The sequence below is a fragment of the Talpa occidentalis genome, unplaced genomic scaffold (assembly GCF_014898055.3).
Source record: "Talpa occidentalis isolate TD23 unplaced genomic scaffold, MPIMG_talOcc4v2.1 talOcc4.9, whole genome shotgun sequence".
Classification (NCBI taxonomy): domain Eukaryota; kingdom Metazoa; phylum Chordata; class Mammalia; order Eulipotyphla; family Talpidae; genus Talpa; species Talpa occidentalis.
The window spans coordinates 71,483,062-71,506,736 of record NW_023605305.1 but is presented as its reverse complement, the minus strand read 5'-3'; the positions used below and the strand labels follow the sequence as shown (position 1 = coordinate 71,506,736).

Here is a 23,675-nt window from a genome sequence, read left to right as displayed (position 1 = left end):
AGGAATCCAAATTGGAAAGAAGTAAAGCTGTCACAATTTGCAGATGACATGATAATATGTTGAGAACCCTTAAAAATACATAGAAAAACTGAATGAAACAATAAACCAGTTCAATAAAGTAGAAAGTTAAAAAAATCAATACACAAAAATCAGTTTCCTTCCTATATGTAAACAATCAACCTGAAGAGAAAGAAATTAAGAAAACCATCCCATTTATAATCATACCAAAAGAAAATTTTAATAACTGGCAATAACAAAAGAGTTGAAGGACCTATGCAAGGAAAATTACAAAACATCATTAAAAGAAATAGAAGACAAAAAGAATGGGAAGCTACTGCATGTTCCTTGTCTGGAAGAATACACATTATCAAAATGGCCATTCTACTCAAAGTAATTAACAGATTCAATGAAATCCCAATAAAAATCCCAATGGTATTCTTCAAATAAATGGAAATTATATTGCTGAAATTCATATGGAATCATAAACGGCCCTGAACAGCCAAAGCTTTCCCATCTAAAAAACAGATGACTGGATAAAGAAGATGTGGTACATATACACAATAGAATATTACTTAGCAATAAAAAAACATAAACTCATGCAATTTGCAGTAACGTGGATGGAGATGGCTCAGCGAAATAAGCGAAATAAGCATGGTACTAGAACAAAAACAGACACACAGACTGATGGAATAAAACTGAGATTTCAGAAATAAAATTACACATATTTGGACAACTAATCTATGACAAAGGAACAAAGAATATATGCTGAAACAGGGAAAGTTTCTACAAAAAGTGGTCCTTGGAAAATTGGACTGCGCAGCTCTCAAGTCAGCAATGTCATCAACTACCACAAGCCATCTTGGACACCAACCCCAGTTGCTGTTGAGTCCTCAGCCCCAGCTGCCATTTGACTACAAATGTATTAGAGATGCCCAGTAAGAGTTGCCCAGCTGAGTCGAACTATGGAACTAAATATTTATTATTTTAAGCCACTATATTTTAGGATGAGTTGTTACATAGAAACGGATAACTGGAATATGTTCTCAATCACTTGCTATTTTTTTAATTTTATATATTTTTACATCATTTTTCATACATTGTGCAAGTTTTAGATGGGAAAGCTTGGTTATAGTGCCCCTACAATTCCCACCCCCTTGTTTTGATCCTACTCCCTTCTCTCTCCTCACCCTCCATAGTGTGTCTCTGGTTTACAGCTGCTTGTTGATTTTGATTTTTAATTTATTATAGTCTTTTTCCTGCTCTCTTATTTAGGTTTTCTAAATTCCTACTATGAGTGAGACAATCCAGTATTTTTCTTTTTCTTTCTGGCTTATTTCGCTGAGCATGATCCCTTCCATTTCTATTCATGTTGCTGCAAATTGCATGAGTTTGTCTTTTTTGATTGTTGAGTAATATTCCATTGTGTATATATACCACATCTTCTTGATCTAGTCATCTATTTTTGGGCATTTGGGTTGTTTCCATAGCTTAGCTATTGTAAATAGTGCTGCTATAAACATAGGGGTGCAGGTGTCCTTTTGAATTAATGTTTCTGTGTCCTTTGGGTAAATACCTAGAAGTGGAATTGCTGGATCAAAAGGAAGCTCCATCTTTAGTAGGTTGAGGAATCTCCACACAGCTTTCCATAGTTTTTGGACCAGTTTGTACAACCACCAGCAGTGCAGGAGAGTTCCTTTTTCTCCACATCTTCGCCAACATTTGTTGTTGCTAGTTTTTTTTTTTTTAATAAATGTTTTTCTTTTTTTTTTTTAATAGATTTATTTATTTATTTATACAAGCACTGGGTAGTCAGAAGCACTGGAGGGTGAGAGAATTCACTAGAGCCAAAGCGGGGAACAGAACAGGCAGACTGACGAAATACACTGCTGAGGGGAGCAGTGGGTGCAGCAGGAGAGGCCTGCAGCACCATGTGGGACCCTTGCTGGCGGCTGGGGATCAAACTGGTGCTGCAGAGGCTGCGGGCAGCTTCACAGCCCAGCACTCAACCGCTGCACCACCAGGGGAGGCCCTGTTGCTAGTTTTTTTAATATGTGTCATTCACTGGTGTAAGATGGTATCTCATTGCAGTTTTGATTTGCATTTCCCTGATTACATCACTTGCTATTTTTAATATCTTCATATATCGCTTAGTACAATGCCATCGTGGTCATGATTGTTATTTGCTATTTTTGCTTATTTTGCAAGAACAGCAGGGTGATTTGTTAAAACATTGCAACAATGAGACTAAATTACCACTCTCCAATTTAATTGAGAAAAAAAAACGTTTTTTCATAATTGACAAGTTGTGTGTCAGAGCACAGGCCCAGAAGAGTTTACCTGTCCTCGAGGTGCCTGGATGGGAAAATAGCTGTTGAAGATGGAACTATGATTCCCAACTCACGGTAGACAGACAATATTAAGAAGTGAGGGATACTCAGTTTTGTTGCACCCTGGACCCAAATTCAAGTTAGTAAATTTTAGCATGATTTAGCAAAAAACAACCAAATTCTAGAACTTGCATATTTATTCCTCAAGTAAATACTGTCCAACTCTCATTCCAAGGAGATGGATTTATCAGAACCATGCCTCCAGTCTCCTGCCAGGTAACCTGGCATTAAATTCATTCTTTTCTCAAAGCTGGTGGCATGGATTTTTGGTTTCTGTGCCATCCATGGCACAGAAGCATACATTTTTTAAAAAATGGTATCATAAAATATTTCCTATGACTTTAAAACCGATTAATGTTTTAAAATTCATGTATATTTTGAATATAGCTTTGGTTTATTTATTTTTATTACTATTCTGTGTTAATATTCCAAAATTTATCCAGTCTCTTATTAATGAACATTCAGACTACTTTCATATAATTACTAGCATCAATATTGCTAAGACTTTCTTTATAGAGTTCTCTCTTGGTGTTTATCTGCAATTATTTATCTAACATATACACATAGGAGTGAAACTTCTATGTTCTATGACGCGCACATGTTTAACCTTGCAAGATGTCAATTACCTATACCAGGTAACTACCTGATGTAATCTACCTAGTAGATTATTATGCCAGTTATTTCCTATATATTCCAAAACTCAGTATTGACGCCTTCATTTTTTGCTCATATGTACTTACAAAATTGTACCTGTGGTACCAATTTGCATTTTTTGTTATTTTTTTTTTTGCAGTCCGTGTTCCCTCTTTTGCGAAATAAGTAGGCATGTGTACAGACCACTTCTCTTGAGTAGTCTTTTTAATTGATATATAAAATTTAAATTTCTAGGTGGTAACAGTCTATCGGGCATTTTGTGGAAGAACCTCTTATTTTGTCCTGACTTTTCACTTTCTTTTTGATTTATTTGGTAAGTTGAAGTAATTTATATTAATATGAGCATTAAAAAAACTTACATAGCTTATTTGTGTTCTGCTTAAAAAGTCCTTCCCTATATGGAGGTCATAAATGATGTGTGAAGAAAATCACCATGAAGAGACATTGGGGTCACTGGGGGTAAAAAGAATTTTACCAGAATGTATGAAGAATAGAAAAGGCAGATTTATTGAATTACAAAGGTAAGCAGGGGAATAGAAGGGTGCATCAGCAATTTCATCTGCACTGGGAGGTAAGCTTCAAAAAATTCTTATACTCTCAACTTGAGGGTTGTCTCTAAGATTTAGGACCCAGGTCTGTGCTGGGTGTTACCTGTTGGGGTCCCAGTTAGAATCAGTCCCTGCATTCCTTTAAAATTTAGTTAGCCCTTACTGGCCCAGATGGGATTTATAGCTTGGCTCCAATCATTTTTGGTCCTCTTATCTGCTCAAGGTTTTTTCTTCTGGGTTCTTCTGTGTAATCTTCAGTTCCCCTTATCTGTTTGAAACTCCTTATCCTTGTCTGCAAGACATAGAGACCAAGTTTTTTAACCCTATAACCCCCAATAAATTTACTCTTTATTCCTCTAAAGGTCATCACGTTCCCTTGCATCTAATTTTTGTTATGGTGAGGGTAGCCATCCAATTATTTCTCATTGTGGATATATCATCGGTATTCTTTACAGCCACTGTTAAGAGTGTTTTTTCACTATACTAGCTGTCATGAATATTTACATTTTAACCATTTTACCAGGTTTTCAGTAGACTCCCTTTTACTGGGTCAAGGAAATTCCTTTCTACTGCTGTTTGGCTGAGTTTTTATCACACGTGATTGCTGAGTATTTTGTTATTTGAGATGAGAATATGGATTTCTCATCTTTAATGTGTTGATAAGAAGCACAGTATCTGTGCCTAATATTAAATAGTTGGGCCATGATACTGAAAGGTGTACATTTACCATGACTAGCTATGATTAGGTACTTTCAGGTTACAATTGCCAGTGCTATGTTTAGGTATGTCACATTTTTGTTCATGGATCTCGGCCAGCTAGTTTTCCTTTCTTGTACTTTCCTTGTCTCATTTTGGTACTGGGCTATTTAGAATCATTGTGCTTTACACATTACCTCCTTTGAAAGATCTTGCATAAAACTTAAACCATCTGTTACTTGCAAGTTTTGATTGACTTCACCTTAAAAGTAACTGAATCCAGGGCCTCCCCTGGTGGCGCAGCGGTTGAGCACTGGGCTGCAAAGCTGTCTGCAGCCTCTGCAGCGCCGGTTTGATCCCTGGCTGCATGTGAGGGTCCCACATGGTGCACCCACTGCTCCCCTCAGTGGTGTTTCATCGGTCTGCCTGTTCTGTTCCCCGCTCTGGCTCTGGTGAATTCTCTTGCCCTCCCGTGCTTCTGACTGTACCCAGTGCTTGTATAAATAAATAAATAAATAAATAAATCTTTTTTTTTTTTTTTAAAGATTTATTTTATTATTTATACAAGCACTGGGTATAGTCAGAATCGAGGGAGGGTGAGAGGATTCACCAGAGCCAGAGTGGGGAGCAGAGCAGGCAGAAGGACCGAAGTACACTGCTGAGGGGAGCAGCGGGCAGCAGGAGGGGTCTGCGCGCCATGTGGGACCCTCCTCCAGTGGCCGGGGAGCAGCCGGGGATCGAACCGGCGCCGCGGAGGCCTCGGGCAGCTTCGCAACCCTGTGCTCAACCAAAAAAAAAAAAAAAAGTAACTGAATCCAGTATATTGTATGATTTTATTCAAAATTTTTTGACTATTGATGCTTGGGGAATGCTATCATCTTAATTTCTGTGTCTATCCAAAATTCATGGTGATATCCTAACCGCAAAGGTGATGGTATGTGGGATCTGTGGAAGATGACTGTCATGAGGGCCCTTATAAAATAGGCCCCAGAGAGATGCCTCATTTCCTTCTGCCTTGTGAGGACACAGTGAGAAGACACCAGAAATGAACCAGGGTTTGAAAGACCACCACCACGTTGGTGTTTTGGTCTTGGACTTCCCAGCCTTCAGAATACTGAGAAATAAATTTCTGTTGTTTGTAAGCTCCACAGTCTATGGCATTTTGCTAGAGCAACCGAAATGGACTAAGACCTGTTTAATTAGGAAATTTCCCACCTCCAGTAACAAAATTAAAAATCATTGTGTGGCATTGTGTTATCATTAAATGTAAACTTGGATGGTTGACTTTTCTTCTTGTAATGCCATTGTCTGACTTAAGCATTAACACAAGGTTTCCTCCTCACAGGGGGTTAGGTGGAATGAACATTGCCAGCCACATGACTAGCTAAGAGGTAGGCTATCTCCCTTCACTACAACACTTTTCTTCCTTTTTTACAGATTCTGGCTGATATAGAACCAACTAGGATTCCCCCCCTCACCCCTGCCTCCACCTCTTTTGTGTATCCGCCCATGCTTTCAAATGTCTAGTTTTAAATTCATCAATAGAGCTTACAAAACCCTGTAACCCCCTACCCTCAACCCCAGTAAAAGCAGGACTCAGCTTAAGCTTTCTCTCCCTATGGCCTCCCTGTGGCCATTTAGCGCACAGCATTAGGCATTTAGCGCAGGGAGGGCAACACCTAAAGAAAATTAAATGGCCAACTACACCCAGGAACACTTGCTAAAGCTAATAAAGCACGGGGAGTGCCAAGAACAGCCCGGAGGGGTGAAAGGCAGCCCCACCCTTGCCTATAGGCAAGCTGATAAAGCACAAGAGGCATGGCGGGGGGCAGGGGGTGGATGAGGAAAATGTGCCTCCTCAAAATTGGCAGGTCTTATTTCCTCTCCCTCCTAAGGGAAGGGCAAAGCTGGTTAACACCATGGCAATTCTGGCCTAATGCTCGCCCCTGCCCCAAACTGCTTTAGGAGCAGTTTATTAGAGCACAGGATGGGGAGTGACAGAAACTGCAGCCTGGACCAATAAAACACCACCCCAGGAGCACCTATATAGTACACCCCAGGAAGGGATTGCATAAGCAGCTCCCATACCCCTTTTTAAGACAAGAGCACCATTTTCCCTGACAGTTGATCTTCCAAAGGACTCTGCCCATTCAGATACCACTGCCTCTCTCCAAATGGTATTTGCTAATATTCAACAGACATGGCTTGGTATTATTTCATACCAGTCAAGGACTGAGAGACTCCAAAATCCCGTAACCCCAAAACCTGATGACACAGGTGTGTTGTCTGATTTTCAATTTTTATATTTTTTCAGTTTCCTGATGGCTTTTACTGAATGGCACCTTACAATTATAATAACCTCCAAAGACCAACTGAGTTGTCATGTTGATTTGAAAGGGAAAATGTCTACGGGAAACTCACCAGGGCTCAGGTGAGTGCCCCGGGCACTTCAAAGCTGATGGCAGTACTAAAACAATAGCCCAGAAAGTTTGCTTCTCACAAACCTGAAACCTGATAATCCCAGGAGACAAAAACACTGTAGCTTTGCTAACTCCACTTTTTTTGAAAGTTCCTTGGCAAAAAGAAACTCATACCCTTCATTAAGCACTTGCCTAATAATAAACTTAGCAACGCTAGATGATGATGTACAGTTCATAATTTTAAATTTTACTTGTGAAAAATTTGCTCAATTTTGCTCAAATTATTGTCATTCTAGAAATTCTGAAATGGGTTAAATAACTTGTTGAAGCACACCAACAGTCCATTTGGCAAAGGAAAAACATCTGAACTGAGAACCTGAATTTTTCTGTGTATTGGCCTTCATAGTGTGGGAAGGAATAAGCATATCTGAAGGAGGAGAAGGAGAACTGTAAGGGTTAAACTCCCACAGTTCATTATACCACAGGATCATCTTGAGTGCTCAAAGAAGTAGGTGCAACTTGGGAGCCATGAGTTGTTCTCCCAGGCAACAGTTAACAACATTTATCACTAAATTAACTTGCAAAAACAACTGTTGTCTCAGCAGTCTTTAATTCTCAACACAGCAAAGGTAAAAACTTTTTAAGAAGAACTGAAATACCATGCATTTTGTGATTTAAAGTGAAGTGACTTTAGATCTGCTACAGTTTAAAATAAACAGGGAGAAAATGGGCAGAACTGTGTACCTGCATACTATACAGAATGATTTTCTTTTCAGAGGCATCTCCTAGAAAGGAAAAGAGAATCTCAGAATTTCAACACTTGCCAAATAAAGAATTTGCTTTAAGCTATAAAAAGAATCTTACTGGCAATGAGGTTGTTATGTTACCTGCTTACCTTTTCCAAAACATTCTCCTTAGAATTATAAACTACTTAAATGTAGTTTCAAAAAATGTATTACTAGATTAACCTGAAATCTGAGACTTATAGCTGCACTTTTACATACATCAATATGCTTTCCCTAGATGCCTATGAAAGCTGGTGACTGTTATATATTATTACCAAAAAAAATACACATATATATAAGTATACTAATCTTTGATCTTACCAAATCTCAATTGTACATTCAGTAATAGCTTAAGAACAGATGAAAAACATTTTACAGAACTTTTGTAGTATTCCTGAAGTTATTCTGTATCATGAAGTCTCTACTATTTGATGAGGTCTAAATTCTGAATTAATAGTTTTGCCATCACTTTCTTCCCAAGATCAGTATTTGACACTCAGTATGGAATGAATTACAACTGGAAGATTTGCCACATGCATTTATAGTTTTTCTCCAGTATGAGTTCTTTGATGATTTATAAGGGATGAGCTCTGACTAAAAGCTTTCCCACATTCATTACATTTATAAGGCTTTTCTCCTGTATGAATTCTTGTATGTGTCATCAAGGATGAACTTTGTCTGAAGGCTTTCCCACATACTTTACAATTAAATGGTTTCTCCCCAGTATGAATTCTCTGGTGCTGAATCAAAGCTGAGCTTTGGTTGAAGGCTTTTCCACAATCATTACATTTATATGGTTTCTCTCCAGTATGAATTTTTCTATGAGTATTAACTGCTGAGTGGGAACTGAAAGCTTTTCCACATTCTTTACAATTATATGGTTTCTCTCCAGTATGGATTCTGTTGTGTATATTAAGCCGTGAAATCCAGGAGAAAGCTTTCCCACATTCATTACATTTGTAGGGTTTTTCTCCAGTATGAATTCTTTGATGCTGTATGAGAGCAGAACTTTGGCTAAAGGCTTTCCCACATTCTTTGCATGCATAAGGCTTCTCACCAGTGTGAATTCTCTGATGTATAATAAGGGCTGAGTGGTAACTGAAAACTTTCCCACACTCATTACAATTAAAGGGTTTCTCTCCAGTATGAATTCTATGGTGTCTACTTAGCCGTGATATTGAAGTAAAGGCTTTCCCACACTGGCTACATTCATATGGTTTCTCTCCGGTATGAATTCTATGGTGCTGAATAAGAGAAGAACACTGGCTAAAGGCTCTTCCACATTCATTACACTTATAGGGCTTTTCTCCAGTATGAATTCGTTGGTGATTATTAAGAGACGAACTACCTTTAAATGTTTTTCCACATTCATCACATTTGTAGGGTCTCTCTCCAGTATGCATTCTCTGATGTCCAATGAGGGATGTAGTGAAACTGAAGGCCTTTCCACATTCACTACATATATAAGGTTTCTCTCCAGTATGAACTCTCAGGTGCTGGGTTAGAGATGAACTTTGGCTGAAAGCTTTTCTACATTCCTTACATTTATAGAGTTTCTCTCCAGTATGGATTCTCTGATGCTTACTCAGGGAAGAACTGTGGAGGAAGACTTTCCCACAGATATTACACTTATAGCACTTACGTACTGCATCAACCCCTAGTTGTTCAAGCAGAATTGAAAACTGTTGTGAATGGGGTTTCCGTCCTCTGGAAACAATTCTGGGTTTTCTAATAAGTGATGATTTTAAACCAGTATTTTTCCCAAGTTCAATATCTGTAAAACTCTTCTCTTTGATGAAGGTTTTTTTGATAGTAACTAGTATTTTCTTGAAAGGTTTGTTCTTTTTGCCTTGTTGCCTCTTTAGTTTGTCATTTATGTAGGCTTTTCCCAACTTGAAGTCAAAAAGACTGTCACCTATGAGTTTATTCATTATTTTCTGATTTTCATCTTTGGAAACTGTAGTTTCAAAGAGGTGCTCCCACTCTAAAATAAACAAAACATGTAAGTCTCTCTTTCACTGGAAACAAAGAAAAGTGATATTAACATATATGTGGATAGCTAATAAGTATGTCCTTGGAGTCTTAGGAAAAGATAAACAGGATGGAAGATACTCCTGGGTGGGAATGATCTGAAGAAACCTATATGTAGGTTTGCTGAGGAACTCAGAGGAACTCCTCCAATCAAAGCAGGTGGCAGGCCTTGTCTAGTAACATCACAGTTCAATAAAGTAAAGCACATTAGGACATCAGCAACTTGTGTTATTCTTCAGCTTAGTATCCCCGATCAGCTACCAGTGCATTCAAGGTAAAGCCAAGAAACTGCAGAGAAGCTATAATTAAAAAGTGGAAGGGCTACTGCCCTAAAACATTTTTGAAAAATATCCTCAACTAGTGCTGGCTTGGGATGGGACTCACTTTAGAGCTATAAGTAATGTGGTAAACATTCACTGACTCACTCACAATATTTACTAAGTACCAACCATGTATCAAGCAAATGTCGAGGCTTGGATTACAGGGAACCAGTCAGAGAATAGTCAAATTTTTACAAATTTTACATTTTACTAGTAGGATGTTGACAATGGCCAAGTAACCAAATTAAAGGAAGTTCTACAGAATGATGACTAAGAAAAAGAAGCAGTAATGTCTAATAAGACTGAACAAGTTTATATATTAAACTGGGATCATGAGGAGTAAATAAAGGCAAGATCTAAATAAGAGCAAGCCATATAAAAATGTGGGTGCAAGATGATTCTAGTTAGAAAGGACAGATAACTCAAAGGAATATGCTTTGGGTAATCTAGGAACATAAAGTAGTTAAGTGTGGCCTAAGCAAGAGGGAAAAAGGGGGCAGTACTACAAGGAAAGGAGAGAAGTAGGCAATAGTCATACCAAGTATAAGAGTCTAAGCTATAGAAAAGTGTCTGGAAATTTTTTAAGGATCACTGGGAATTATAAGGAATAAGATTAGTAAAATTTGTTGAAAAAGGATCATTGTGGTTGTGCAAAAATGGACTGTAAAGGGATGGAGGTAAAGAAAACAAGGTAGATGCAAAGCAGCCTATTTGGGAGGCTGGGCAATGGTCCTGGAATCAGATGGCATTTGCACTGGCATAGTAGTGGAGGTGGGAACATTAGGCTATTTGGGAGGTAGAGACGACAAGTATCTTTACCTATGAACAGAGTAAGTGAAAAAGAGGACTCAAGGATCACAGCTAATTTTTGTCTTAGGTGGCGTGATGGAGATTAGTGCCACATTATGATATGGATAATAATGGGAGAAGAGTATATTCTTGAGAATATTTTTTGCCCACTTTTTTGGTCATTTAGGTTACAGCACAAGAAATTGAATAACTGATTCAAAAGGAATAAATATATTTTATCAAATAGCATTTGCTTTCATAATAAAAAAAACTATGAAATGAAAACAGAGATCACCATGAATATATGAGACAAATATAATTGCTGTTAAATATAGTTTAGCTCACCAGAATTTTTCCATATATAAAAAACCATTTACTTAAAAAATGAGTTACAATTAAGCTTTCCTCTTGCTGCCTCCTCACTTAAAAAAAAAGTAGGCGTCTCTCATGTCAGTAACTATAGGTTGACACCACCATTTCAATGACTGTATTATATACCAATGCATAAACATACAATTAAAAAAATCCCCCACTGAGTCATTTAACTATCTTTCCTCCCATTAATATTTCATGCAATGAAAAATACACATTTACCCCATACTTGCATTTTTCAACAATTATGGAATTATTTTCTTAAGATAAATTTATATGGTTGAAGGATGATTTTAATAAAGCCATACCATCCTACAGAAAGATTATGCCAGTCAAAATCCTTCTAAAGATATTGCTTATCACTCAGAGTAGCAGAAAAACACTGGATCTGTATTTCCTAATCTTTGGTAAGTTAAAAAGGAAGAAATGGTATCTCATTTCTAGTTTGAATTTCACTAATTATAATGAAGATGAATAGTTTTATAAAAATTCTGTGTGAATTTTCAATTTACAATACTCACCTTCTGTATCATAGTAAACAAAGTTTTGTAATTATTTACCTTCTGAATCTTTTCACTTTATACTATTCATTTATGTTCTATAGCCTAAGCAATAATATTAATTGGAAAAACTGGAAAGTAAAATTTCAAAAACAAATTGCTTAATGAAATGTGATTATATTATACTTACTTAATAGTTGTGATGATCTTTCAATGGCACAGACCTCTATTTAATGAAGGCTGTATCAATGAAGGACATCACAGTTTAAAAAAAGGCTTGAGAACAGTATGTATAGTCAAACACTGTTTCTTTCTCTCTCTGCATGAGTCTGCCCATCATATAAAAGTATACTGAAATATTCATAGTCTAATGGGATAAATGTAAATATATTTTTTTTTATAGAGGCATGTTTTATTTATTTATTTGTTTGTTTGTTTGTTTTGTTTATACAAGCACTGGGTACAGTCAGAAGCGCGGGAGGGTGAGAGAATTCACCAAAGCCAGAGCAGGGAGCAGAGCAGGCAGAAGGACCGAAGTACACTGCTGAGGGGAGCAGCGGGCGGCAGGAGAGGTCTGCACGCCATGTGGGACCCTCCTCCGGTGGCCGGGGAGCAGCCGGGGATCGAACTGGCACCGCAGAGGCCGCGGGCAGCTTAGCAACCCAGCGCTCAACTGCTGCGCCACCGGGGAGGCCCATAAATGTAAATATATTAACAAAGGTTTACGATGGTAAAATTTCAGGTAAATCTCCTTTATTTTCTATGCTGTCTCTTTTTTACAATACCATGTGTACTGTGTACAAATTTAAAATAATTTTTAACTGCTTGCACAGTCAATTTGATAATAAGGATTTCCCTGCTAACCAAACAGTATATTGCTTAATAGCTAGTAAGTAAGAGGGGAATTTAAAATGAAATAAAAAAATACCTTGTGACTAATGGAAATGAAGATACAAGTTACCAGAATTTATCGGATGCTGCAAAAGCAGTCTTAAGGGAGAAGGCAATTGCCATACAGGCCTACATTAAAAAAAAAAAAAAAAAAAAGAAAAATCGCAAACAATTTATTATTGTACCTAAAACAATAATAAATATAAGACTGAAATAAATGGTGCTCAAAAGAACTATATAAAAGATCACTGAAGCAAAAGTTGATTCTTTGAGAGGATAAAACAGACACATCTCTAGCTAGGCTAACAGAGAAAACATTAATAAAGAGAAGTTAGATATGAAACAGAAAAATTACCACATAGCACAGAAATACAAACGATTATAAGAGATCACTACAAAACCTAATATGCCAATGGACTTGATAACATTCAAGAAATGGGCAAATTTTTAGATCTATATAATTTGCCAAGACTAAACCAGGAAGAAACAGAAGAGTTGAACAAACCAATCACAAGCATGGAAACTGAAATAGCAATATAAAATCCTTTCAAAAAACAAAAACCTGGGAATAGACAGCTTTACAATCGAATTTTTTTTTTAAAGATTTACTTATTTATTTATACAAGCACTGGGTACAGTCAGAAACACGGTGAGAGAATTCACTAGAGCCAGGGCGGGGAACAGAACAGGCAGACCAACAAAATACACTGCTGAGGGGAGAGCGGGCACGGCAGGAGAGGTGTGCGCACCATGTGGGACCCTCGCCGGTGGCTGGGGATCGAACCGGCACTGCAGAGGCTGCTGGCAGCTTCACAGCCCAGCGCTCAACTGATTCACCACCAGGGGAGGCCCGACAATTGAATTTTATCAAGTTTCAAAGAAGAACTAATACCCAACTTGCTCCAAGTGTTTTTAAAATTAAGAAAAAAAATGGTGTTCCATAATACATTTTGTGATGTCAACAAGACTCTAATACTAAAAACCAGATAAAGACAGGACAGGAAATCTACAAACCAATATCCCTGATGACTACTGATGGAAAAATCTTCAACAAAATACTACCAAATTGAATTCAACAATACTTACAAGGGTTCTACATCATGATCAAGTGGGATTTACTTCAGAAGCAAAAATGATTTAATATACATAAATCAATGTAATACATCACATCAACAAAAATAAAGATAAAAATTGTTAATATCCACAGAAGCAGAGAAAGCATTTAATAAAACTAACCCCAATAAGTGGGAATAAGAGGATCCTACCTTAATATAATAAAAGTCATACATCACAAACCTAATCAATATAATACTTAATAGAGAAAAACCTAAAGCTTTCCTCTTAAGATCAAGAGTAAGACAAGGGTGACCATGTCACTTCTGTTTAATTAGAGATATGTTATTAGGTATGTTTAATTAGAGGCATGTTAATAATAACATACAATTAGAGATTATGTTATTAGCTACAGCTTTCAGATAAACAGAAATAAAGGAACTCCAAATCAGAAAAGAAGGGAAATAATCACTATTCACAGATGTGATCTTATATATAGAAAACCCTAAAAATAAAATCAAAAGGTTATGAGAATACAATAAACAAATACAACAATGTGGCAAATTACACACAACATCAACATACAAAAATCCATAGCATTTTTATATACAATGAATGAGAAGAAAAAGAAATCAAGAAAGTATCTCCATTTACTATTGCCTCAAAAAGGGTCAAATACATCAGAATTAACCTAAGAAGGTGAAAGAGCTATACAATGAGATTTACAAGATGTTATTAAATGAATTAAATAGTGATGACATGAGGTGATGAATGATAGCCTATGCTCACAGATGTGGAGAATCAATATAACCCAAATTACTATCCTGGCTAAAGTGATACATAAATTTAATACAATCCCCATCAAAATACGCACAATATTTTACAATGAAACTGAACAAAAATTAGTGAAATTCATATGGAACCATAAAAGCCTTCAAATAGTAAATCCAATCCTTAGAAAAAAGGAAATGGAGGCATCACATTGCCTGACTTCAAACCTCACTATAAAGCAATAGTCTTAAAAACAATATGGTACTGGCACAAAAAATAGATACATAGATCAATGGAAGAGAACCAAAGTCCACAAATAAATCCATATACATAGCAGTAACTAACCTATGATAAAGTAGCTACAATAACACAATGAGGAGAGTCTCTTTAATAATGGTGCCAGTAAAACTGGAAGGCTACACATGAATGAAGTTGGAACACTCTCTAAATTTCATGCACAAAAATAAATTCCAAATGGGTTACAGATTTCGATATAAAACCGAAAATAAAATATATACATGTAAACACTGGCAATATGTTCCATGACATGAATGATAAAGACTGGAGACTTAACCACTATAGCAGAGGAAACAGAAGCAAAATAAACAACTGGAATTACTTTCAGCACATAGCAAAAAGATAACATAAGAAGTTTTAAAAGATATTCTACTTAATGAGAGAAAATATTCATACAATATAAAACTGACAAGGAATTAATACCCACGATAAATAAAAACTTTCACAATTCAACAACAGAAAAACAACCCAATTAATAAATGAGCAAAGATAAGAACAATTCACTAAACAGGACAGCCAGAAGGTCAATAGGTATGAAAAGATGTTCAGCGTTTCTTCCAATGCAAGTTAAAACTACGATGAGATACCATCTCACACCCATGAAAATGGTACATATTGAAAAGATCCCCACTAAATGCTGGAGGAGATGTGGAGAAAGAAAACAAAATTCAAGAGAGCCATCCTCTGGTGTCAGAAGCAGATGAAATTCTAAGCAAACAGATATCACAGCTTATGATGTAGCAATTCACAGAGATCTCAGAGATTTGAGATATCATGTCCTAGCAGTCAATTTTGAAATTTTTCACATAAAAGATTTAGAAAGATGACAGTGTGTGCAAGCCTTCTGCCTAAAATAATTACCATGTTGTTAGTAGTGCTGTCTCTCTCACATCTGTGTATAACACACATACGTATGCTTTTCTCTTGGCTGAACCATGTACATTTCATATAAAAAACATCAAAGCAAAAATCCTAGATGGAATTGAGAAGGATGTATTGGTACTATAGTGATAACAGGTTTGTGCAAACCTCAAAAAGAAAATTATTTAAGAAAATAATCCAGTAACTTCGAGGAAAAAAAGGAGAAGTGATGAATCACAACCCTTTACACATTCATGTTCTGTTATGCTCTATAAGTGCACTCAAATTACAAGGGACATAGGAAAAAGGTACACCACAAAGGGTGAATTCAGTTCTCCCTCTGAACCTGATGTACTCAGTAGTCTAAAAGATAGAGAGAGGCTACGCCCTTTCTAGCATTTCCCACCTGGCCTAATCAGTGCCAGCTGGTTAGAAAATGCTGTGCCCATACGCCAATGACTGTCACTCACCTAGACATGCACCTTGAGGAACTCCATTTTCCACCATGCAAGGATCTTCCCCTTGCTGTAGCTGGAAGATAATCTTTGGTTTGGAAAACAGAATTCCTGTTCAAGGACAAGAAAAAGAAAGTAAGTCTGCAGCACAGACATGAGTGGCCATTCTGACACACAGATCCAGCCAAGTGTTGGGGCAGTGGGACTGCTGAAGGGAAGAGAAAGGTTTGTTCTGAGAGGTACTTAAAACTGGGTTTTCAGAGAATGACCAGGACGTGTCTCAGGAAGTAATTGAGGGCTCTGGTTGGCATTCCTCTAACCTGGAACCTCTTGTGAGACCCAGGAGGACAGAGCTCAAGAGTCAGAAGATGGGAAAGGGATAGAAAAGACTGCCATTATCCAATCCAAAAGCCAAGACCACCCCCAACAGCTGAGAACAGCAACTGCCTCTCTCCCAGCCCACCTGCAGGCTGCACCTCGGCAAGCTCCCACAGCAGAGTCTCATCACAAAGAAAAAGTCTCACCCAGGGAGATCAGGGTGCTGTAGTTCTCTAGCATCACCTCCCGGTACAAGGTTCTCTGTGCAGAATTCAGGCACAGCCACTCATCCTGGCTGAAGAACACCGCCACATCCCTGAATGTCACCGACTCCTGTTAACAGCAAACCCATTCTTACTCATTCTGGACCATCCCCACACTAGATGCCTGTGCAGTAACCTTGTCACCACACACGGTCCTAAGCGCTTCCTGTTCAGTGCTGAATACATTCTGTACCCTCAGAAAGGTTAACCATAGCAGCCACAGAGGAAAAGCACTTGAAATTAAATCCAAACGACAGACTTTTAGATTTGAAAATGTGCAATCACCTAGACCAAATTCCCAGCGTACAGGTGAAACATGACAATGAGGTTATAGGCGGTTCTCAGCACTCGTATCCAGAAAGAAATAAGTAAGTGTCATCACTGTGTCCTAAGGGAAAGACACTGGCATTCATAGTAGGCAAAGCTCTCAGAATGTAGCGGGCATAGCTGCAGAACCATTCTCGCAAGAGTCAGGTGAAAAGGCTGGGGCTGGGATTCTCCCTCTCTACCCCAGAAGATTTGTTCCTCCATGTGGTTCTTTCCCACTTCACTGCATTACAACATACCTCTCTGAGCCTAGTGGTCCCTTTCTCTTACTATTAAGAATCCTTTCTTTGTAAAGCAAACCAGAAAAGACCAGCAAGCAAAAAAAAAGTTAATTTAACTTTCTACCACCAGAAACAAGTTTTATTCTTGATATAAGCCCTTCCAGAATTTTTATATACTAATATGGTTTTAGACTTTTTAAAAGAAGAAATGTCAAAAGATAACTATCCCACTTGTAAGGGAGCAAAATTTGCTACCCCATAATGTCTTTGGCATAAGGGTTATTTTGGGCTGATTATTTTTAAGAAAAGACAGGCTCAGAAGCTTTTCCTTATCTCTCCCTAAACTCCTAAAAGATGTAGATGGGACATGTTGCAGGAAAAGAATTATCATTAGAGATAACTGCACAGCATTTTCAGTGGGTATGGGAGGCTAGGGGAAATGAGCAAGGCCTGTTCCCTCTCTGTGTTACTCTGTTTCTGCACAGCATGGCAAACATTGAGGAAACATTTGCTTTTCCCATTTTCCTGTCAACTGACTTCCCTACCTTTGAAGTTCTGATTACCACCTATTTCTTCCTAGCTCAGGATGACATATAAAAACCAATTGCCAGACAGTTAAAGATCCTCATGTCTTTCTGCAGTTCCCATTCATACAAAATTAAATTTGTTTCTCCCTCAGTTTGACTTAAGTCAATTTAATTATTACAAGCCAAAAGAACCAAGAAGGAAAAATTTTCCTACCCTCAATTCTGCCATAGTTGGCAGGGCTTTCACTGGCTGGACACTGCTTCCTCCAAGACAGCTGTACCTAAATCCTGGGACTTCTGACAAGACCTGGCAGAAGGTGAGAATTTTTTTTTTTTAAAGATTTATTTATTTATACAAGTACTGGGGTACAGGTCAGAGGTGCAGGACGGTGAGAGAATTCACCAGAGACAGAGCAGGGAGCAGAACAGGCAGAAGGATCAAAAACACTGCTGAGGGGAGCAGCAGGCGAGACAGGAGAGGTCTGCTGTGCCATGTGGGTATCTCCCTGGCCGGCTGGGACACTGACCAGTGCTGCAGAGGCTGCAGACAGCTTCACAACCCGCTGCGCCACCAGGGAGGTCCGTAGGGTGAGAATTCTTATCACCTTTGCCTCCAATCCAGTGGAAGTAAGGATGGTTAAAATAAGTTTTAGACAAGCCAAAGAAGGAAAATTCTTCCTCTCCTAAACAATGAACATTTTTTTCATGCTACCCAGTATCTCACTGTATGGATAAATCAGTTGATTTAATCAACTCATGGACATTTAGGTGGCTTCCACTTTTGTAACTCTAAAAATGCTGGACTGAACATTTCCACATCATCATCAAAAAAGTGTGCAAAATTTATTTTTTTATCTATTGTGTGACTAACTCATCACCTCACTGCAAATTGTGAAACTTCAATGGATTCACTTAGCTTTGTAAGAGTGAGCTTTCTGTCTTTGCAGGATTTTTCTGTGGTCCACACTGCATTCTGGTTTAACATTTATTCATAAATAAATGAATTTAGGCATTTTGAGCTATGATAATTCTATTTGTCTTCTATCTTTGTGGAGAGGTTTTCTGGGCTGGGATGAGACTAAATTTTCAAATTATTACCCCAGGTGCTAGGACAAGCAAAGGAGGAAGAGATCACTCCGGATGAGATGCTTCCCACCTCAGGGAAAACTTCCTACCACATTTGCCCAAGTTGCAACTTCTTTTCCTTTCGCTATCAATATAAGCTCTATACTGTTTTTGAATCTAGACTGGTCCACTACTAGGAAGTATCCCTGACTGTATCTGCTTACTCAAAGGTCTTTTCTTTTAGATTTTTAGAAAATGAGCTGGACCCTTGCCAAGTTCTATACCCACTGACTGGCCCTCAGTTTCTTGAAGGCAAAGACCAGGCCTCAGGGAATCCTGCCTGTTTCTGTAGAAGAATTATTCCACTATTCTATGTCACCACCCTCCAGAGGGCAAAAACTAACCAAGATCTATCACAAAGTTCTGGGTGTGGCAATGGCAATGAGTTGGGGCCTATTCAATTCCTAGTCCACAGTACTTAAGTTTAAGTAGAGAGACTGGTTCTGAAATGAGGAAAACGCCTTCCTTCTAGAGCTCCTCACCTGAAATAAATTATTTATTTATACTGAAAGAAGCAAGTTCACTACCTCTAAACCAAAAGGCAGTTCAAGAAAGGCTTTACTCACCTGTGCCTGGACTGACAGCAACCTTGCGGCCATCTCCCCTTCCCCACTGGCCCTCCTGGACAAGGTAGCTGAAAGAGAAAAATAAGCTGTGAAGTCTCTCCATCCTGTTTGCCCTTCCTCCCTTACTAGGTGTAAGGAAAGTGAGTTAAAATCGGGCAACTTTCCCCTTCCACACAAGAGACAGCCCAAAACCTTGAAATGCTGTTTTCCACCAAGCTATACAGCAAACAACCCATGGGCCGTGTGTTTACAACAGATGTGTTGTGTGGCTAGCCGCACCTAACAATGTAAAAGTGACTAAGCAGTTGAGCTGCTGGTCTGCCTCTCTGAGTTGGAATCTCCAGCAGTTTCCCTCTGCCTATGTATACTGTCCCCCGTTTTGATATGAAAAGCCTGCAAAAGCCACCCAAGACTCCAAATTCTGTTCATCTGTGAGAACTGACAATGAACCTAGGCAGCCTAGGATGGCTGCACAACATGAGGGATAACACATTCTAAATACCCTGCAGAGGGTAGCCAGTGGTTGGAACCCAGGAATCTCCTGTCCAAACCAGGAGTGGGCAGTGTTGGGACCAAAAAAAGCTTGCCCTAAGGTGTGCTTAAGTGGCACGCTTATTTTTTTGAATTGAGGGAAACTGGGAGATAAGATCCAGGAAAGATGTTTTGCCTAATTATCTCCCTAAAAACAGGAAATCTCTGGGAGGAGTGAGACAGTCTTACAACTTCTTGCCCAACAGCAACAACCGTACTTCCAGTCATAGGGCCTCTACCTTTCAGCCAGCAGTTTAGAAATAAAGATGACTCTAAGGGATTAGAACCATGTAGTGTGCATTAACAGAGTAAAAGGCAATCAGGCCAGGCTCACAGAGCTGCTAAATTAATAAATGGCATAAATACTTCATACACCTGAATGTAGGCATTTTGAGCTGTAGTAATTATAATATTTGAAAAATTGGAAGAGACATCCAATTCCTGTAAGGACAGTTATCAAAACTTTCTAAATGTAAAAGGAAGTATTACCTACTCAACTTCCTTTCCCCATAATCCCCTAAAAACCCAAGACTCAAGAGAACAGCGTCAGTAGTTAGAAATGAACTTAAAATCTCGACAAAGAGGAATAACTAAGCAAGTAGACAAAAGTAAGCTAAAAAAGAATATACTGAAATCATTCTAGGTTTCACTTTTGGAAAACAATGCCAAACAAGCCAGGCTCAGGAAAAAAATGATAAACACAAAGCTGCAACACGGGGTACGGTATAGGGGTCAGAGAGGGAGCAACAACAAACAGCACAGGCCAAAATCCGCCCTAGGGCTCACGAACCCTGAAACAAGGCACCGCTCGCTGCGATCCGCAGGCGGGGGTCATCTCGCCGGGCGCGGGCCCAAAGCTGAAGCCCCGCTTTCAGGCGGGCGCAGCTCCGACTTCCGGCCTCCGGGGACGACGCGGGGGCGGGGCCTCTCAGGCGACGCCCCCTCCCGCCTGCGCGCACCTGCCGAGGCCGCGGGGGGCTGCCCCCGCCCCCGGCCCGCCCGCCCCGGAGCCGCACACCCCTGGGCCCGTTTCCACCCGCAGCCTCTACCTGGGCCCGTCGCCACGAGCGCGCCAGGCGGCGCGGACTGCAGAAAGGCTGACCACCTAGTGCAGGGACAGGGATGGTCGCCGCCGCCAGGCTGTCAGGAGCAACTGCGCCCGCGCGCGCGAGAACCCACGGCCCCGCAGCCCAGCGCCCGTGCGCGCTTTTCAAACTCTGTTTCCCAGACGCCGCCGCGCGCGGCCTCTACGGAGCCGGAGAAGGGACAGCAGCGCGAAGGCGCCACGAGCCCACCCGCCGGCGCCGCACAGCCCGCGGCGCGTCTTTCAGCGTCAGCGCTAACCTCCAGAATCATAACAAGACAAGGATGTAACAGTTGTGTCTTTTGTACGCGCTTTTAAGTTCATAATTTTATTACAATGAATGACGCCACTGATGATTCATGATTATAACGGCAATGAAAAGGAAAAGTGAACAGGTATCCAAAAATGAAGACTGACAGCTACTGCTTCTTGCTTAGCCAGAGCACTGACAGGATCTAGTTCACACATCTTTAAATTTAAAAAATGTCTACACTTATTTAGGTTTTCTAAATTCCTGATATGAGTGAGGCCATCTGGTATTTCTCTTTTTCTTTCTGGCTTATTTCGCTGAGCATGATCCCTTCCAGCTCCATCCACGTTGCTGCAAATTACGTGAGTTTCTGGTTTCTGATTGCTCAGTAATATTCCATTGCGTATATGGACCACATCTTCTTGATCCAGTCATTTATTTTTGGGCATTTGGGTTGTTTCCATAGCTTAGCTATTGTAAATAGTGCTGCTATAAACCTAGAGGTGCAGGTGCCCTTTGGAATTAATGTTTCTGTGTCCTTTGGGTAAATACCTAGCAGTGGAATGGCTGGATCATATGAAACTCTATCTTTAGTAGGTTGGGAAATCTCCACACAACGCTCCACAGTGGTTGGACCAGTTTGCACTCCCACCAGCAGTGCAGGAGAGTTCCTTTTTCTCCACATCCTCGCCAATATTTGTTGTTGCTAGTTTTTTTAATATGTGCCATTCTCCCTGGTGTGAGATGGTATCTCATTGTAGTTTTGATTTGCATTTCCCTGATTACAAGTGATGAACATTTTTTCATATGCCTGTTGGCCATTTGCATTTCCTCTTAGGAGAAATTTCTTTTTAGCTCTTCTGCCTAATTTTTGACTGGGTTATTTACTTTGCTTTTGTTGAGTTTCGTCAGCTCTTTGTAGATTTTTGTGATCAGTCCTTTATCATGAGTGTTGTGTGCAAAAATTTTCTCCCAGTCGGTGGGGTGTCTCTCTGTTTTGGTTATTGTCTCTTTTGCTGTACAGACTCTTTAATTTGATGTAGCCCCAGTTGTTTATCTTTGCCTTCACTATCACTGCTTTGGGTGATGTGACTGTAAAGATGTCACTGAGGTGCATACACGTTGAGGGGTGGAGGGGGGGAAGAAGGGAGTAGAATCAAAACAAGGGGGTGGGAATTGTATGGGGGCTATAACCAAGATGAAAATGCATACATTGTGCAAAAATGAAAAAATATATATATATAATCATAAAAAATGGTCTACACTTTGTAAACTATACAAGATATGCTTTTAACTGACACTCATAGTGGGTAGAAACATAAACCCACTATTTTCCTGACACCTACTACTTCTTTTAAATGATTCCTTTAAATCAAGGAAGCTTGGTAAATAGTGTGAAAAAAATCTGGGGTCACAATGTTAGAGTAAGACAACATAATTTCAATGTAAAAATTATTAAACTGGACAAGATTCATTATGAATTGAACCATCAGGGAACTGCAAAGCAAAACCACAATGAGATACCACTTCATATCTGTTAAGAGGACCTCTATAAGAATGAAACAAAACAATACAGGAAACAAGAAGTGTTTATGAGGTGGTAGGGAAATTGGAATCCTTGTATTTTGCTGGTGGAAATGTAACACACTGCAACCACTGTGGAAAATGACGGTTTCTCAAAAAACAATTTCACTTCTGGGTATATTTCCAAAAGAAGTGAAAGCAAGGACTCAATTATTTCTGTGGTTATTATTGTTCTAATAGTTATTTACATGTTCATGTAACTTTGGTATTACATTTTTCTATTCCATATGTGCACATGATTCAATCCCCTGCCACCAACCCTGTGGTTGCTATTCCCTACCTACCCCTGTTCAGTCTTCCAGCACCCCCCTTCCTCTCTGATAACCATTAAATTTTTCCCTAAATCTGAGATTGGTTTTTGCTGTATTTTGCCTCTGTATGCTTTGTGGTTATTATGTTCCACAGATAAGTGAAACTAAATGATATCTGTCTTTCACTTTCTGACTTAGTTCATTTAGCACAATCATCTCAAGGTCCATCTTTTATTTTGAGAACAGAAAAGGTGAATTTATTGAGAGACACTGCTAAGAGAGGAAAGGTCTGCTGCGCAGGGTCCATCCATTTTGTACCAAAACAAATATGTGAGTAGTATTCCATTGAGGCTAAATATTTTTAATATCTGAGTAGTATTCCATTGAGTATAAATATGTCCCACAATTTCTTTATTATGTCTTCTATCCTTGGGCATTTAAGTTGGTTCCATGCCTTGGAGGTTGTGGGAAATGCTGCCATGAACAAAGGAGTACATAAGTCTTTTTTGTATTAGTGTTTCAAAATTCTTTGGTAAAAACTTGCCAGAGGTATTATTGGGTCATAGGAAATTTCCACATTTATTAGTTGAAGGTCTCTCCATATCGTATTTCACAAAGGCTGCACCAGATTGCATGCCCACCAACAGTGATGAATGTACATTTTTCTCCAGTTCTTGCCAACATTTGACGTGTCCATTCTTTTTGACATAAGCCATTTCCACAGAAGTGAGGTGTTACCTTTTTTTAATTTCCCTTATAATAAGTGATGTTGAGCTATTTTTCATTTGCCTGAGACCA

The 23,675-nt window shown here is 39.1% G+C and overlaps 1 protein-coding gene and 1 long non-coding RNA gene across 2 annotated transcripts; one reads left to right on the top strand and one right to left on the bottom strand.

Moving 5' to 3' along the window:
* Positions 1-3,386: 3,386 nt before the first annotated feature.
* LOC119236812 (zinc finger protein 28 homolog) lies at positions 3,387-23,593 on the bottom strand. The gene is made up of 7 exons (XM_037500773.2): positions 23,537-23,593; positions 20,499-20,955; positions 19,178-19,245; positions 17,701-17,793; positions 16,355-16,481; positions 15,846-15,941; positions 3,387-3,881 (listed from the first exon to the last, which is right to left on the bottom strand). The coding sequence occupies exons 1-7, from the start codon at positions 23,591-23,593 to the stop codon at positions 3,844-3,846; spliced, it is 936 nt and encodes a 311-aa protein (XP_037356670.1). The 3' UTR covers positions 3,387-3,843.
* Positions 5,624-7,280, top strand: LOC119236686 (uncharacterized). Its single transcript, XR_005123144.1, has 3 exons — positions 5,624-5,676; positions 6,600-6,716; positions 7,002-7,280. It is a non-coding gene; the product is annotated as an uncharacterized LOC119236686 (long non-coding RNA).
* Positions 23,594-23,675: the final 82 nt, after the last annotated feature.